Source organism: Botrytis deweyae (genome assembly GCF_014898535.1).
Source record: "Botrytis deweyae strain B1 chromosome Unknown BDEW_019, whole genome shotgun sequence".
NCBI classification, from domain to species: Eukaryota; Fungi; Ascomycota; class Leotiomycetes; order Helotiales; family Sclerotiniaceae; genus Botrytis; species Botrytis deweyae.
In genome coordinates, this window is record NW_024066226.1 from 534024 (window position 1) to 553043 (window position 19020).

The 19020-nt window shown below is 39.7% G+C and overlaps 3 protein-coding genes across 3 annotated transcripts; all 3 read right to left on the minus strand.

Annotated features, from left to right (window-relative positions):
• Positions 1–9184: 9184 nt before the first annotated feature.
• EAE98_007874 (uncharacterized protein) lies at positions 9185–11594 on the minus strand. The gene is made up of 2 exons (XM_038955497.1): positions 11156–11594; positions 9185–11096 (listed from the first exon to the last, which is right to left on the minus strand). Exons 1-2 carry the CDS (start codon positions 11470–11472, stop codon positions 9620–9622), a joined length of 1794 nt encoding a protein of 597 aa, XP_038808226.1. The 5' UTR covers positions 11473–11594; the 3' UTR covers positions 9185–9619.
• A 2394-nt stretch (positions 11595–13988) lies between these two features.
• Positions 13989–14705, minus strand: EAE98_007875 (uncharacterized protein; the record flags this gene model as incomplete). Its single annotated transcript, XM_038955498.1, has 1 exon — positions 13989–14705. The coding sequence occupies one exon, from the start codon at positions 14703–14705 to the stop codon at positions 13989–13991; it is 717 nt and encodes a 238-aa protein (XP_038808227.1).
• A 277-nt stretch (positions 14706–14982) lies between these two features.
• Positions 14983–15753, minus strand: EAE98_007876 (uncharacterized protein; the record flags this gene model as incomplete). The annotated part of the gene is made up of 1 exon (XM_038955499.1): positions 14983–15753. The coding sequence occupies one exon, from the start codon at positions 15751–15753 to the stop codon at positions 14983–14985; it is 771 nt and encodes a 256-aa protein (XP_038808228.1).
• Between the last annotated feature and the right edge of the window lie 3267 nt (positions 15754–19020).

Below are 19020 nucleotides of genomic sequence, written 5' to 3' on the forward strand. Positions count from 1 at the left end.
AAATCTGACTTTGAGCTTGTGTCTGTTAACTACCTAGCAGCTCGAGCATCGAAGCGCCAATTTTACAAGAGCAATCTCAACAACTCACAAGTGCCGAGAGACTTACGTGATATGCATGTTCTTGGAGTACTTGAGGATGGGGAAAGATATCCCGGCCAAAAACTGCTTGCTTTTCGAATCTTTCTTATTGCCAGGGCTCAGTAGATCAAGCCCAACAGTTGGGACTCTTTTAAAGCCATTGATTTTAAGCAAAATATCTTACTTGTTTATTCTCGAAACAGCCCCCATCATCCCGAAAGTCAATATCTTGTTTATCTCGCTATCAATATAATGCTTTGATCACATTGAAAATGATATAGACAGGCAACTTTAGACATCATGGTTATTATCTTACATTGAATTTTGAAGGCACACAGCGAAAGGATTAAAATATCAGTTGCTTCAAGGCAACTTTACGTACCTAGAGGTAGCAATACTTTTCCGGTTTCAATATCTTCTCAGATGTCTTCTCTGGGACTTTCAAAACACATATCTTCAGCCCAAGTTTGCATCATGGTCAGGACACAGCAAGTCGCACAATGGCAAAATGCTCTAGCACCAAATATTATCGAACGACTTGTACACAAAATATTAAATAACAATTAGAAAGTAAATAAACGAATATGGTGTAATAAGTCGGTTACCCTACTTTCGGGCCAACAGGGTTTTGGGCCACCCTTTCACACCAAAAATCACTTTTTAGGCCTATTAATATCTCTATCAATATATAATACAATTCAATGAAAATTTGTATATATATAATTTAAATCGATTTAAGCTTATTCTGAAATTTTTAGATTTTTAGGATTTTTCTGTATTGAAAGCTAGAGCTTCAAAATATCGATTTTCAAATTTGTATGGGAATCACATACAAATTTAGAATTTTTATAAAACCTTTAATAACTTTTTAAAAATAATTATTAAAAGAAAACTATATATATTTTTGAGATATTTGAACTTGAATCTATATAAAAATTCAAAAAAAAATTCAAAAAAATTAATAGATATAAAAATATAGTATATAGTGAGTTTAGAGTAGTATAAATAATCCCTGTCATTTTGAGGGTACCCCTTTAAATATTTATTTATGAGAATTTTTTTATTTTTTCTGAATCTATTATATGAAATATATTATAAAGTGATAGTGAAATTTTACAATATATTTTTAGCAATTTTTATTCGAAAGTTATTAAAGATTTTATAAAAGTTTCAAATTTGTATGTGATTCCCATACAAATTTAAAAATCGATATTTTGAAGCTCTAGATCTCAATACAAAAAAATCCTAAAAATCTAAAAATTTCAGAATAAACTTAAATCGATCTAAATTATATATATATAAATTTTCATAAAATTCTATCCATAAATGAGAGAATTAAAATTTCCATTTTTGGTATAAAAAGTAGCCCAAAAGGGGGATAGCCAGAAAGTAGGGTATCCGACTTAGTCATTATCTATACAAAACTAGCAAGCATAATTGACGGTCTGGCTTAACTACCTATTAGTAGCAATTCGGTAATCTTGGTAAATATAAAGCTAATCCTAAGCTTTTGGCTCATATTCATACAAACGACATCAGCTACTCAGCTCTAGATCCTGCTCTAGTCAAAGTAGCTACACGGTTCGTATGATCATTTGCTATTTCCACTTCACCTCGCAGCCGTCCAGGCACACACCATGCCTTGTTTGATCACCTGAAATGTCAGACTTTGATTTCTTCAAATACCATCTCGTCCCACTCCCTACTAATGTTATTTTTGGCGCTGTAAACACATTTCCTCACTTCATGGTGCCATTAGATGCTCTACTCACTACTTATTGTGACTGAATTAAAATTATACTAGTATCTACCTAACAAGCAAGCCGGATATACAAGTCAAGTATCGAAGTTTATCAATGCATATCCTTCTCACTGAGTCTATAGATACTATAGGTTTGTATTATATTACAAGTCTTACTTAATTGTAATAGGATTACATATATCTTTTACTTGAACTGTGGAGAAGATGGTGGAAAGCTAAGTAATACAAGATCTCTACAACCTCTGGATTTGCTTCGACTCAGCTAGATAATCGCGCATTTTTATCAAAGTAGTTCTTGAATTACTCAGTGAAAATATTCATCTTATTATCTATACTACCTGCCCTGTGAATTTTCACCTGACACCTTTAGCATTCCGTCCACGATTTATAGGACTTGTCAATTTATTAAATCTAGCTGCCTCTATTACTTTTACAGTACACTTTTTATTCATCTCTCCCATCGCAGCAGTAGAAGAAATTGAAGAAGATGAGCGGGTGTTTAATCTTCCGGACTTGCATTGGGTGATTTGGAGCATATTTTATGTGCTATTTCCGAGGGAAAATTGCTGGAGATGGTAGAGCTGAGAATTTGGATGGACATCTAGTTTGAGATTGAAGAATGAGGAGGATAGGGTTGATGGTGATACCCATTGGGGAACAATCTGGCTGTGAAGTTGGTTGGGGTTTTGACTAGCTGGTGGGGAGGTGGGAATTTGGATGAGGGAGGTTTGGAGGAATCTATGCGTATTTGATTGAGCGGGTTGGGGATGTGAGTCCGAAGATGTGGTGTGGAGATTGTGAGGGGAAGTAGATGGGGACATGGATGAAGGAATGGGTAGAGTTTGTGGCGGAGGGAGAGAGCGAGGGAGAAGAGGAGGAGAGGTAAAGGCATGGATTTGATATGAACGAAAAGGGATAATAGGTTTCAAGGGATATATGGAGGTCATTGCGTTGATTGTTAAATTTTTTTATATTCTGTTCCAAATAATACAAAATGCGATATCATTTTCTTGCCCGCGGGAATTCAATTTTGGTAGAAATTATAGATACGAGGAAAATGTTCAAATAGTCAAATATATATATATATGTACTGCACTTACAAGTAAGATCACATTCGAAAGTCTTCCAGCTAGGATGATTTAATCAAATAAAGTTGAAATACAGACACTTCAATCAAAATACTCTGAACCTCAACACTTCTGGAATCGCAAACTAAAAGGAGAATAAGTTGACAGATATATACAGGGGTTGGGGTCAAGTGCCTTTGTATCGTAGCTCGGATCAGATGCGATGCCGAAGTATGGATTCGGGAAGGTGGTAGTTGGTTGGAGGGGATCGGGTTGGGTTGGGTTTTATGATGTGATGTGATGTGATGTGCATTATATGTATACATGTATGTGTGATGAGATATTTATTGCATGTCGTGGGGGTTTACTGGGATAGATAGATACTGAATAGGGGAATGGTTTTGCACTTGGGTTTTGGTAGTTGGTATAGGTGGTCAAGGTGCTTTAGATTTGTCGAGATGTTTGATTCCGGTACAATGGAATCATAGATTTTATATTTTCTATAGATTTTATTCGGGTTTTTTATGATGCTGTAATATGATATGTATGTATGTACAGGGTAGGGGCTAAGCGAGTGAAGGGGCCGGGACTCTTAGATTAATTTTTGTAACAGCGAATAATAATGCTGTTTGGTATTGTACTTTGAAGATTTACATGATGGAATCGTTCATGGGAAATGCTGTTTTTTTTCTATGATAATATAGGATTGTTATTTTTTAAGATTTGGTATCTGTATAATGATGTAGTATTAAATGCTTTGTAGTCTGGCTTCGATGTAATTTCTTAATTTTTTATGAAATCTTGTGATATCTGGGGATGTGCTTTTGTAATGGATTGGTTAAAGCTGTCGTGAAGAAAACTTTATTGGAGCTGGGCGTCTATAAACTGGGCCCTCAGAGAAGACAGGGTACTTGAAGATCATTGAGATTTGAGAAATAAGGATGGTGTGAGCTTGACGAGACCCCTTTTTTGAGTTACTTTCATTCTATGTATGTATACAGAATTTAAGGACTCACGTTCAAGACTCTACTTATAATCCGCTCCAATATGTAATATGTGTAAATAGGTGAACGCAAAGATTCATAACCATGAAAACGGTCTAACCGAGTGAAATGCTAAATGAAATACTAGATGTCATCTCTGTAGGTGATTGTCTTACTTTTGATGTGTACTGGGAAACGTTTCATGATTCTGGTCTCTTTCATAGCTGATATTCATGAAAAATAGAAGCTCTTCTTTTTAGAAAGAAATGCAAATTCTCATTAGCAATATCTGTCAATTTTAATGCCAAGAAAACTCAAGCTTCTTAAATTCGCTTAGCATTCAATTTGCTTATACATCACCCCCGCGGGAAAACTCCATCCCTTCACCACACTAACTGAAATTCTCCATCCACCCCCCAATCTTCCCCAATCCCCTCAAAAGCTACCTCAAAAAAAAGCCACTCTTCTTCAGATAAATAGATAGATAGGAAATGTAAAAAAAGTACCGGATCCAGGATTCGAACCTGGGGCTACTCGATTGGAAGGAGTAGAAATATATTGAATACAGACGTTCGTCCGTACCATGGATGTATTTTTACCCCTTCCATGAACCCGAGTTATGTTACCACTACACTAATCCGACAGTGTGTGTTTGTTGTATCGAGATATATATACTTGATCGGAGGGAATCGGCTGCTGCTGGGGGGCTGAAAGTCTAGTGCTAGTGCTATTGTCTTAGGGGCAATGCTTCCTCATCACGAGACTGAATGATCACTGGAGTGGACTTTGGAATGATGGAGCATATCATTCGTTAAGGTATATTGAAAAGAGAGAACAGGTAGAATTTAAAATAGTTAAATGATGAATGTATTTGCATCAACTCGTTACCGAGACTTGAACAGAATGAATATGTAACTATCATTGGGATACACAATGAGAACAAAACCATGAACAGCGATGTTGTGCCTAATTGAGATACTTTGGAATACATGGAGGTGACAAATAGAGAAGGAATATTACAGCTTGCTGATTGAACCGGATGGTACCTTCTCTCTGTAAAAAATCAATCAATATAAAAGCTATTCAGAGAAGAAACTTAAGTTGCTCCAAATCTTCCCGATCATTCTTTTAACGGCCAACACTTTCGAATTAACCATTTCACGATTACCTTCAATTTCTCTCCCTCATGAAGTACCAAAAGCTTGCAAATAACCAGTTTCAAAGCCTGTCAAGACATATGAATCCACCAGACTACTCACATAGTGGCAGATCTCCTTGGCACCTTCAAAAAGACCAAAAAAAGAAGAGTCATTACAACTCCGAGTTGAAGAGAGCCCAGGCTAGCCAATTGGACCAGCACTCCACCACCATATCTCTTTTTTGTTGAAGGAGGTACACTACTTAGGTATATAGCTTTTCTATCTTGGTAGCTAAAAAATTATCAAAAAAAGAAGAGTCTAACAACTCCGAGTTTGAAGAGAGCCCAGGCTAGCCAATTGAACCAGCACTCCACCACCTTATCTCTTGTTTGTTGAAGGAGATGTTTTATTCAGATATATAACCCGTTTCTCAATGCTCTGGCTCGTGACTTCGTTGCCTCCATTTTCTTCTACCTCTTATTAGATAACTGCATCTAAATTTTTCAAATATGCGATTAGAATGCACAATTAGACGCACAGAATCATAAAATACACTTTACTGTTTTGAAAATAAATGGCACAGAAACCTTCATCTCGGATGGAGTTGATATATGGCATAACGATTTACGGAATGAGAAAGTACATGTCGAGGTAAAATACAAGCAGGCACACATGTGAACACGTAACAGGCAGGCACATATCAATCATGAACAAACAATGTCTACGAGAAAGTACTGGAATAACTTTATTGTAACTATACTGTATATATGAAATATTTGATGAGTAACATTCACGCAATACCGGGCTCTAAACCCCTGATACACAATCGAACTTTTAACTACAAGTTCACAATAGAAGAGAAGCATGAAAGGCATGAATTTGTTAAGTTGTATTTCTCAATCAAGTCTGTACAAAAAATGCCTATGAATTTACCACGGCTCAAAAAGAACTTACAATTTTCTCCTAGATCACGAACTGAACATTCATCTTCCGTTCACTGAGTTGCAAAAAGTTTCCTTCGAGGTAGGACAGAAATTGCATTTTGTTCAAAATGAACAAAACGAACAAAATGAACAAACCGAACAAAATGGAAAGAACACCAAGGAATGACTGGTTCTTGAGTGGGGTGTCAAAAATTCGAGAGGAAAGTAACTTCTATTAGGACAATCTATACTTGATATAGTAAGACAAGCGGAAATACACAATCGAGAAGGACCACTCCTAGGCCGTAAAAGTTTATTTCCAACCTACTAACCTGATGTCCATAATGCCATCTCATCAAAAATTACAAATGATCACCACTATTTTCCAACAAACATTCACGCCCTAGAAAAATAAAGAATAATTGAGGACAATTGAGGAATATCAAGGGCTTGCACGGGTAAACAAGTTACATACAACAATTTTCAAACTCCAAATCAAATAACTCATGAATCATCGATTATTCAAATCATTCCACAGAATACCTACTAGGTACCTATATATCAAATCGATGACGCCAAGAAGTATAGCGCTAAAAGGGGCTCGGCAAAAAATCCGACAGGGGTAAATAATCTAACTACATTAGACGAGCGATCTGGGGTAGCATGACCATCAGAGCTCGAAAAACTCCAATGAGAGACTTGAGATTTGGGAAAGAAGGGAGCGGTGGAGTCACTATGGGAGTTTGTAGTATATGGGGTTTTTTCTTTTGAACTTCTTATGTTATTTATTGCGAAGATTTTCAGGTTTCCCGTATGTAATTGACGATTTCGAAAAAAATCGTAGGGGGATGAATGGGTACAAAATTAAAAATGCATATTACTCTTTATATAGACATTGTTATCAGTTTAATGAGAAAAAAATGCATAATATAATTTTCCAAATCCAGGACTCGTACCCGCGGTCACCTGAAGAATTTTTTTGCAATAATGTTACTGAGAATCCCATTAGCGATCATCTTACCGAGATAAATTATATTACTACTACAGTAATTATGTAAATGTTTGATATGAGTTATCTATATGATATTGAGACGTTGATAGGGGAATTTTTGAAGAAAAGACTAGTATGATAAGCCTTTATCCGGAACTTCCGGACTTGGTTGATATATATGAATAGGGTTGCCTTGGCTATAACCAGGCTTCTAGATGAAATAGAAATCTACTACATTTCTTCTATTTGTCCTCTATTATTTTAGAAATATACATCTTTTAGATAATCTGCTCATTCAAGGGAAGCCTTTTTTGTCTATGGGCTATGGTCTCCAAGAGGGAAGCCGTATACGAATTGCACTTCGACTCTCTTCATTAGGAATAAAACTATAGATTCAAAGCAGTAATGTTACACATGTACAGCGATGACTGAAGAAAAGCTCGCATCACGAATGAAATTCTTCGTATTTATATTTCGCACGAAGAGCATGGACAGCATAAATTTCACAAAATGTAGCTACGGTCAACCACTATCTGGATTGGAAATCTGATAATCGTCGTAAGCGCCTGAGCATTTAACATATTCACATGGGAAATAACATTTCGAGGTGAATAAGACAGTAAATGGGAGGAGATGCAAACATTGAATTTACGATGACTTGTGATATATTTCCATTGTTTATTACTAGATTATTGATAAACTTCGGATGAACGTACTTTGTGCCATTTATTATTTCCCCAAAAAATATTCTCAGAACTTCCTGAAACATTATCTAGGCATCATCATCTCATTCTCCCGAAACCCAATCTCAACTAAACTTCCCCGCGTGATCCAGATCTGTTTTTCGCTGAAGAGAATTGACTTCATCTTCATCAAGAGTCCTACTAATTTTCTCCCACTGAATAGTATAAATCTCCAAGAAGAAGAATCTGACGTTTGGAGAAGACCGTTACTATGCATGCGAGCCGCAGTACAATTGCAGTGAAGACATATACAAATTTAGACAGCGGAACTATATACACGTATTGGAAAATGTTCGAACATTGGCGTCAAGCATGAAAATGGCCAAGGAGACTTTGAGCTAGGTTCCAGCTCATGCGATCGAGAATTTGATACTAAATCTCGATCACAAGGTTCGCAGAGTTATGTGGTGGAAAGAAATGATGATGATAATGTCAATGCTAACCCTGCTGACAAAAACGATGAGGATACAGAGTACGGAGAAACAAAATATCAACTCAGGTGCAGATTAAAGATAACACACGCGGGAATGGTCGTCACGAAAGCTACAATTTCGCACTCGCACGCTCGATAAGTTAATCATTCAAATCTATGTGAGAGCTCATAAACCGCATAACATTCTCCAGTCCCCAAAATAAAGCATTCATCATCCGTGATCTTTTCCGACTCCGAAACAGCACATGAACGCGATACACTGGTAAAAGACACACAGACACACACACCATTATCAAAATCGACTCCACTCAGTTGAAAGCATAGCGTCATACCTAATACGCACAACAAAATTCAAAAACTTCCCAATTAAACTCCCATCATCCATTCCGATTCCTTCACAGATACAATCCGACTGAAATATTCTCATTCGAATCCGAATATCGAATCCTCAAACTCCCACCATGGAAAAATTGCGAATCCATCAAATCTTACATCGCAATAACTATCAACGCAGCAGAAATTTCATACGCAACAGGCCACTTGGCACCTTGTGCACTTACTCGATATCGCCTAGTAAACGCACATGCTATGCACAGGAAGCAGACAGAGAAAATATACCCAGTGCTCAATATACTTCTACCTATCCATCCGTCCACCTACCAATCCACCCATCCAATAATGAGCCAAAAATAAATCATCACCATCCCGTTTCACCCAGACCCCCTCGATCGAGAACTCACACCACGAATTTCCAGAATGAGATGGCGTGGTATCTTGGTAATTTTGCTGTGCATCCTTTTACGCGAGTAAGGGCTTTCTTGGACGTGAGAATTATTTTTCGTGACTTACTTGTTTTTTGTTTGAGAAATCCTCTCCGACGCCTCTTCTCGACAGGGTCCTACGACGGCACTCTACGACAGCACGCCGTATGTTCCCCAAGAACTACCTCCTGCAGCATTGCCCCAATAGCTTCTCCGTCAACTCTCTCCAGCCCAAAACTCTCTAAAAGAGCGTGTTCAGTAATTTCACAACAAATCAATATCATGTCATCACTGCCCACAGGCTGTATCTAAAAATCATTTTATTCCGCTATCTACTCTGCCATCAAACACTCAACCTTTCAACCCGCTAACCATCCCAAAAAAATAGACTATCAATCATCTCCTGATATCCTATCCCCATTCTCCGTTCATAACCATAAGAGCCTTCAGGGTATTAAACATAAAACGCTCCACACACGCAAGGTAAGGAAAAAAGACTGTATAATAGATCCAACGTAAATATCCATGGTATACTCCATAAATCCTCATTGCGTTAAATATGTCTCTCTGTGAGATTATTTGTCTCACATGATCGTAGAAGAAAAAAATACCCCCAAAGAAAAGTGTGCGACCGGACCAGACTTTTCCATATATTAAGAAAATCAATATAAAGTCGATAGAATGACCCAAAATGCAAAACATCCAAAGTGAGATCGGGCCCAATAATATTTCTGTACAATCATCGCCATAAATCTTGGCTGCTGTTTTTCCTGGAATGTCTTTTCTTTTCACCAGCTGAGCTGCTGGGTCTGGGAGGATCATCTGCGGGCACAGCGAGGAAGCCACCAAATCCATTTCCGACAATAACACTTCTCCTCGCGCCATGACCCGGAGCCCATGCTTTACCCATACTGTCACCTAGTCCGTAACTGCTAATCGGTCTTGCTGTTGTTGCCGAACCTCTCCTGCCGGGTGCAGTTGGCGGTTGGACTTTGGCGAAATTCCATTCCATCTCATCAAGACCTTTACTGTAAACCTCTAATTCTTGTTTAAGTCCCATTCCAGTAGGCATCGCCGGAGACAGGCTTGCTTGAGCTGCAAAAGGATTGTTGGAACTGAATCGATTGTTGGGCATGGCAGAAGGCGCATTCGACGAACGATCGAAAGGATTAGGTGGTACAAAATTATCTGGATCGGACGCATATGCGGGAGCAGGAGGTGCGAGACCGATCAAAGATTCGGGGAACTCGGAATCGCGAACGTAAAGAGCTCGAAGCGCGGGAAGTCTATTGGCGATCAAGGAGGTGGTGAGGTATGAGTAATGACTTTGTACAACGCTCTTGAATGTATTTGCAGATGATCCGGAGGTAATTTCGTAATGCAGTGTTTGTAGTGACGTCGAGGAAAGTGGTGGAATGTTTTGAAGAGCTGGAAAGGACGCATGTACTGACTCAACAATCGACAAAAAGGTCAATCTGGGAGCATTGTCTGTGATTTTGTGCAAAGTAGAAGGATGGATACCCGTTTCTGTCAATGAAAGACTTGTGAGTTTCTCTTGCGTGTCTGAACGGAATAAATACGCCTCCAAGCCGATCGCTGTAACGTTGGGTGTATTTTCGAAAACCAATTCGGTAAAAGCTGGAAACGGCGGTAGATAATCGCTGTGCTGGAATACTTCATCGTTGAATGTCTTTGTATCTGTCACTTTCAAAGCTCGAAGCCCAGTCAATGAGCCCAAGGCACGTCGAATGATCGTGGGGTCCATATTGAGTCTTGTAAATTCCAATACCTCCAGATTTCTCCAGATCTTGCCGCCTGCCAATTGTTCAAGACTTCTCTCCGAGCCGGTCATGTATGTCATCTTTCGCAGATCTGGACATCGCGCTTGAATTTCGAGTTTGAGTGCGTGACAGGAAGGATCATCTGAAAATATCCCCTCGGGAAGATCGAGGTATCGCATATTAGGACAAACTGCCACGCTGCGTGCAAGATCGGCTTTACAAGCTCCTCTAGTCATATATGGTGTTTTGAGAAATTCCACCAATTCTCCCAACATCCTATTATCGCGAATCGTTCTACAAAGTAGTTGCAACCTAACGTTGGGGGTTTCTTCTGGTTCTGCATTGCGATTGAATCGACCTTTGTGTTTCCTCTTCTCTGATAATATTTCTTCGAGTTCGCAGAAATGAACTGCATCAATCCGAACACTATGATACCTGCGCAATAATTGAGTCAGCTTAATTGAACACTTTGCACCAATGGTTGGGCTACGAACAAAACCCCAATAGCTACATTCCTCCATTTTCTTGAGACTCGCGCACAGTGAGCCAAATCTCTTGTATCGCATAATGGACAGCAGTCATCCAGAGAAGATTGCTCGCATGTCTCATAAGTTTCGTCTTGCGTATGAGGGCATACAAGTGTGAAGATGCGTTCGAGAACTTTATCGGGAAGCTTGTTTATGATAGATCCACGCGGGGTTGCATATGCTGCATGATGCCTTCGATCTGCTCGATTTGTATAACTGCGTACGAGAGTTGGTTTATCTGACAGCTCCTTTCCTGGCTTCTTCTTTCTTCGGAACCACTTCATGATGAATTTTGCCAGTTTGATAACTGAAGCAACAAATCACCCCTACGGAAAGAGGTGATTATTAAAAGGAAAGGAACGATCTCGGTATTTCGAGGGTATTAATCTTTTTTGGTGGAGGAGTTGCAAATCGACCGGGATTCCTTGTGGATTGGTGGATTCCTTTTGGGGATGTAGCTAAGCCTGAGGAAGCGAATCAAAGGGCGACCAAGCCTGGAGGATTGATTTGATGGGATTTCGTTGGTTGTTGGTGCACTGAAGTTTGGGGCGAATTACCTCTGGATTGCCTCTGGATTGCTTCTGGATTGTCTATGGATTGCCTCTGGATTACCACGGTATTACCTGTCTCCCGGTTACCCAGTATGGATGTACCTGATACCCAGAATCTAGTATCTACGGAATAGAGTAGTAGCACGAGTAGCACGGAGTATGTGGGGAAGGGAACCTCTTATTAATAACTTCAAACACAATCTCGCTCTTCTTCTCCCTTGGTATTGATTTGGTGGAGAATCAACCTCACTCTGGGCACATAAAAGAGGTGTGCGTGTGCGTGTGTGTGTGAGAGAAAGTTTGATAAATGATTTTGAAAGAAACCCTTCAGCAGACAAGGAAAATCGGTTTTATTAACCCACCACCACCTAGGTATGATTTACTTATATTCACTTGATTACATACTCCTCAGAAATAGGGGAATTCACTATCATTACATCCTTGGCATCACAGGTACAAGTACAGGTCAGGTACAGGTACAGGTACGAATGTAACCAAGATCTACCCATCTCCAACCGTTGGATGGTAGCTTGTTCTCTAACAATCACCTATGAGCCTTCGCACAAGACTCACAAGACGACGGCTAAATGTGAATGGGAATTCCATCCTGTTAATTACATTGTTTGCTAACTCTTGACAGGGTCTGTGAATGTTTCATATCCAACCGATCAACCCGTCTGAACTTCCTTTGATTCCTTGAGATCCACCTTTTGGGTTCAATGGAACTTGTGGAAGCGATGAAGTGCATTGTATTCCGACCCCAAATCTTCATTTGATCCCTGACAGATACCGGAATCAAGCTCCTGTTGCTAATTCGGGATATCCGTAGGACTTGTCAATGTGGCTGTGATTTGTTTGTTTGTTTGTTTGTTTGCTGCAAGGGACGATATCTCAACAACAAGAAAGGAGCCAGCCTTGTTAACGTTCTCTCCCCCACTTGTGAAGTCACATCTTTATTTCATATAATATGGAGTCCGGGGTTCAGATATTCAGATCAATTGGGAGTTGATCACGAAAGCGCTTCTAAATTTTCGATCAATTTCCTTTGTTCCTACTAGGTAGAAGTCACACATCTCTTTGGTCACAAAACGAGAGTTCAAACAAGGCTTCCTGATAATTATCCGATGTACCGAAGTTGCTTTCTTTGTTCTCACATCTATTTTGGCTCCAAGATATATCATACCTGGTAATCTCATCATGAAGCCAGCAAACAAGCACAGGGAAAATATGCTAAACCTTGCCACTCAGTGCTGGCGGGAGGCACAGGAAGTACATTTGCCTGTTTTAGTCATAATTATCACACAATCCTTGGTACTTTTGATATCTCACCGACAGCCTTTCATCACCAATTTATCGTGATTCTCAAGGCACATTCACCAAAACCCTCACTCATATGAGTCAAATCCAGATCGTTATGTCTAACAAACTACAAATTTGAGGTTACAGTGATCACTTTCCATGATTCACTTGCTTTACGCTTCATGCTTTGTTGAATAATTCCAATTCAAAGAAACCCAAGACACCATGGCGTACATGAGACGCCCATACGTACATCTCTCATTGAACTGATGGTGATCATTGCAAAGCGAAATCAGGTGCTTTACAAGGAAACATTCGGGGGTTCAAATGCTTCTTATCAGCGATGTAAGGCGAAACAAGTTACAACGGTCGTTATATCGGCGAAGTTTCCTGATGAAGAGAAATCGAATTTATCCACAAAGCAGATCAACAAGCCGGATCATCAATTATGGATTGTGTAAAATTTATGTTTCACTACTTTCCCCGCCCTATTATGAAGCTTAATTAAGAAGCTTGTCTCGGGACATGTCCGTGCATCAGATATTTTTGACTTTATCAATGACTTAGTTCAATTATTTTCTCCTGAAAATCTTGCTACATCTTCATTTACGGATATTTTTAGTCACAACATTCACACATTTAATCTCATCGCATTTGGGGATTTGATACAGTTTGTAATTCGGTTTTGGTTACTTACAATTTTTATTTATTGATCAAAGGCTAGGTCCTGCCTGCCGTCATACTCACACTTCACTTTTGTGAAAATAACGCCAATTGTGGATATCAAGCATTTTTTGTAGGGGTTTTAATTTTTACCTTTTTTTGATTTTATTCTTGGGTGTTTTGAATATGAAAATCACTCGACCAACTCCGAAATACCAAATGATTGATACTTATGCAATTTCGGTGTGTGTGTGTTTGTTGGTGTTCTCGTCCTCGTGGTCCCAAGCTCAGTGTCGAACCAAGCATCCCCATTTGATCTCAGGCAACTCCCAATTCGGACCTTTCTTTTGTCGAATAATAGAGATGAAACTATTATACCAAGGGACAGTATATCCAAATGCATCCATTTCCACCTGTGAGAGTGGAGTTGGGTCGATCGAGACTCTGATGTCATCAGAAGTTGAGCGGATGGCGGGGTCTAGAATGACTAAATGAGGTGTTGCTTCTTGTGCCGGGTCATCCCGAAGGATTACCAAGGTCCTTAACCTCTTAAAGTTGCGTGCGTCATTCAACTGGGAAAGGTGTAGTGCACAGTGCAGACTGTGGTTGCTTATGCCGAATTTTGATTGTGGAATAGCAATGGTTCGGATCGCGTATTTGAGAGTGGGGATCTCCCACCTACCTAGTGTAAACTTTCTGATAGGGTCAATGACAAAGACATCAGCTTCAGTGCTAAACCAGACCTTTTTGCGACGCCCAGTGCCAATATGCCAGGGGGCATTCGCCAGGGTATACTTGAACGTTTCCAAATCTGGACGATGGCGAAGAGCTTCTACACAAGATTCTTGACTGACTCCGAGAGCTCCGATGGTTCTAGGCTCCCACAGCACGTCGCCGATGATCGCCCGAGGAGGACTGAGATCACCGTCTATTATGTTACGCCAGATCCGGAGTCTGATTTCCGGGGGAAGATCTGCGAAGCGAGAAAGATCTGTAGAAGACATGATTTGTGGGTTGATAAAGTGATGTCTGATAGATTTTTGGTTGCGTCTATTTATCTCTAGTCTATGTCTTGTTCTGAGATGGAACTAAGGATAATGAACTGAATTATGAGAGTGATAACCATCTCTTATATACTACAGAAAGAGGTGCTGTTTGCATTTGAGGAACAATTCACTAACCGTACTTCCACAGAGAAATGTTTCAGTACAGACCCCTTGAACAGTAGCTGTACAGCAGCTGAACAGGCGAGTTGGCGGACCGAGTCACGCGACCTCAAGCTCAGTATCGGACCAAGCATCCCCATTTGATCTCAGGTAACTGCCAGTCTGGCGTCATGTTCCTGCGCATCGAAATGACGAGGTTGTTAAAGAAATTGACATCGAATCCCAATAGGTCCAACTCCACTTGTGAAAGTGGGTTGTCTTCGATCTTGACTCTGATGTCGTTAGTACGGGGGTAAAGATGTCTGTTCTGGATGAGATTTCTGTGGGAAATTGGTTCTTGCGCCGGATCATCTCGAAGAAGTACTACGGTTTTCAAGCCCTGGTAAAAATTCATGTATCTCGATTCCCATCTAAGTTGACGAATAATCACTCTGCCATCACAATCCAACACGAAAGCTGGAATTGCGATGGTTTTGATTCCATTTCTGAAAGTGATATCATAACATTGTGATCGTAGGATACGGTCATTTTCCCTGAGGACGTCATCTGCCCCGAGGACAAAGACATCTGTTTCCAGACTGTACCAATCCCGGGCGCTGCGCCGAACATACTCTTCTCGATCTTCTAGACTGAGGCCTAGTCGATTCAAATGTACTGGGTCTTGTGGCAAATTGTATCGAGGAACGCTTCTCAAATCTGTTTGAGATACGGCCTCTTCACGAGCTTCGAGGCTAGTGTTGAGAACTGCGATGGTTCTACGCGGTCCGTCGCGCCATTCGATGATGGCACGAGGAGGGTTCAAGGCGTTCCTTGCCGCCCATCTCCAGACTTGGAGTCGGACTTCTGCGGGAAGATTTACAAAGCGGGAAAAATCTGTGGAAGACATGACTTCTATTGTACTGATTTCTGATAGATAATTGAATGTGTTTATTTATCTCTAGTTTATTATCTTCTTCTATAACAGTACTAAGAATAATGAATTAAATTACTGGATCAACAACTATTACTTATATATTTCAGAAAAAGACATTGTTTTATCCGAGGAATTACTTATAAACTATAACTCAACAAACAAGTACTAAGTACAACATGGAAACCCCCCTGAACAATAACTGAACAGGCGGGTTGGTAAATAAGGTCAGTCACATGATGTCAAGTTAAGTTCCTACGGTATCACTCCTAACCAACGCGTCAATCAGATTAATCTGGACATGCCCACCCCAGAGCGTAACTATACATTACCAAGAATCTTAACAATAATTGCAATCACATCTATTTGCGCTCGCTACTGCACATAAGTTCAGTGCTACATATCATGGCATTGTTTTTCAATTCGAATTCCGGAACCACGAATGTCTTTTATCTGGCAGATTAAACATTGTACGCTTCTGCAGTCTGTGAGTATAGATTTGATCAAGTCAATAGAGTGCCGAAAAAGTAGATCAGAAGATCGGAAGCTGCAAATGTTTGTTCGGAAGTGTTTTAGGATCTGGAGTGGAATGGGGAGTATGGGGGTAGCAGATAATAGGTAGTAGGTAGTATACTTACTCATTCATAACTGAATCACCGAACCTGCTACTAGGGAAATAGGATCTACTATGGGCTTTAACCCTCTGTACTCGTTTCTACAGATGATAAATCTTCGCCTGTCAGTGGGACTGGCAGCTGTTATCTTCATTATTTCCTTTTTGGTAAGCGGAGTCAGGTTTGTAGGTGATATATTATCATGATGATAAACATCCTATATAGGACAGTAAAGTAATCTTTAGAAGCTGCAAGTGTGCGAGGAATGACCACGAGAAAAGTTGTGGGATGTTGGTGTGGATTCTTTGGTGGGTGCTGATTATAAGATACTACGATTGTCAAGAAATATGATACTAATAATAGTATGTTATAGAACATTTTGCTTGTGAAATTTGATATTTTTTGTGGTTGTTGTTGTTGTTGTTGGCTCGTTTTACTGAGCGAGTTATGATTGTTAGTTTTACATAGTCGTCCTGAACGTAAGAAATCAGGCAGGTATAGAGTTTTTGTTGTCACCTAGCATTCTTTGTCGAAATCTTCGACTCTCACAATTTACAATCTGAGATTGTGCTAAAAAAAATGAGATTACCTTGCATTGGAAATTGCTGTTACATAGAATCTCATCTATGCAAGCGAGAGTTTACAATCCCCCTTTCCTGCCTTGGTAATCCCTTCTCATCTCATTCCATCCCATAATCGTTGTTAGATGATGATCCCAGATAAAGCGTAGACGATGGTGTTTATTTAGGAAAGTTTTGATCTACAGATCATAGAATTCACTACATTTTGATGGGACTCTGATAATGGGCGAGTACACATGACAGACACTACACTGCACAAGACAGTCTACTTACTTCGATATGAGAAGTGAATATATTCACCCCACCCCCCCAAAGCATGCACCAAGATAATTCACAATCTTCCGACCGACCTGGGTATTTAAGACATTCAACACCTTGCAATAAACGGATAAGCTTTCAATTTTCCAAGATGAGAGATTAAATACTATTTAGGTTAGCTTTTCTATAGGTGTACTGCACTTAGTCGTGCTGTACAAGATTTCTCTTCCCGATTTTCGCACGGCGAGTTTGTCTTGATTGTCAAGATAGCTGAGTATCGTCGGATTGAAATTGTCATTGTCGCTATTGTTGCGTGGAGATTTACTCACTATTGCTTTCTGATTATCGATTAGACCAAATCTTCTGATCAAAAAATTGGCAAGATCCTCGGCCAGTAGAATTACCAAATACGAACTAAGTAACTAGATATCTAGTCAAATCGAAAGATATGGACGGAACTGCGGGTACACCCTTGGCTTGTAGCGACCTTTTTGACTTGTGGTTTGGGATCTTAGAACCCTATTTTACTTGTTCTTTAAATACCTCAATGTTCTCATTTTTCGCCGTTCGATAGGTTTTCTGGGGAAGAGTTGATTGGTACATTCATAGATGTTGATGAATTGACGGGGTATAGTGAATCTTTACATACGTATTCGAGATTTTCTAATGAGGTCGCTGCAATATCTTCGTATTTAAACGAAGCCTTCCATGAGGTTTGCAAACTCTAATATACGCTAGAAAGCAAAACTCTAGCTTCAGTCGTTGCATGAAACCACGACTCTAGGTACTTGACTATGTTACATATTAGCACTGCAACTTCCTCAACTGATCCTTAAAATCTTCATTGCCGAAGCTTTTGGTTGCGGTGATCATTATCATCGACAAACTTTTCATCGTCAACTCAAATACGATCTCATCGAAATATCCAATATGGTATCAATACAAGGAAAATGTCTCCAGCTTTCCAATCTGAGTATCTTCTTCCTCTAGCTTTATTTGGTTCTCGTTCAGACCATTTGTGAAAGAGTCCAGATTCAGGACACATTATTTATTTTCAATCTACTTTGGGCTTGTGATTGTGTCTTGTGTAGGAGTTGTCATGCATGTATTTATACTATTGCAAATAGGTTACTAGTCATCAGGTGCTCTGTTTTGCAACAAAGGATCTCCAGCTAGCAAGTGATTCACTTTATTGGCCGCGATGAGGTTCTAACTGGTATAAAAATCTGTCTTGGATCCATTTGAATTCCCTGTAGATATGAAGTCACAGGGATACAAGCCAACAGAGGACGAACAGATAATCCTCTTGCTGAACGTGCGCGAGAAAGTTCTGAGATTCTTGTCCCTTTTATTTCTTTCAATGTATATCCAAAAAATTGGCTGTATCTGTTTTCTAATTCTCGCTATCGATACTGGTGAGCTATAGTCCCCGAAAAGCGCAGTTTCCGCTGTTATCGGTGGTACATTTTGTAGTCATCCCTTTTGAATACTCGTCTAACACAAATGACAACAATCCCTTAAGAACGAGTAGCAGTTTGACTTGTTCCGGGCTTGAAGAAGTGTCCGAACGTGGGGGTTTGGAATACAGGTAAGGTAATTTTGTAGCCATGAAAACGCAATTTGAAGACCTAGCAGCCACATCTGCAGGTCTATCGTTTGTTCTTGATTATCACTTTCTCTGCCTTGATCAATGTTTTTATAGTCAAGAGACTCTCTGTGATGTGTCAGGCGATTTAGTGAATAAATGGCGTACATATTGATATCGTACCATTTGACTATGACAACTCTGG

What these genes read in the sequence shown, in the direction of transcription:
- EAE98_007874 (XM_038955497.1), bottom strand. Translation starts at nt 11,472, where the DNA reads ATGAAGTGGTTCCGAAGAAAGAAGAAGCCAGGAAAGGAGCTGTCAGAT. An exon ending in AATGTAGCTATTGGGGTTTT is followed by an intron (nt 11,097 to 11,155) that starts GTTCGTAGCCCA and finishes ATTATTGCGCAG; the next exon opens with GTATCATAGTGTTCGGATTG.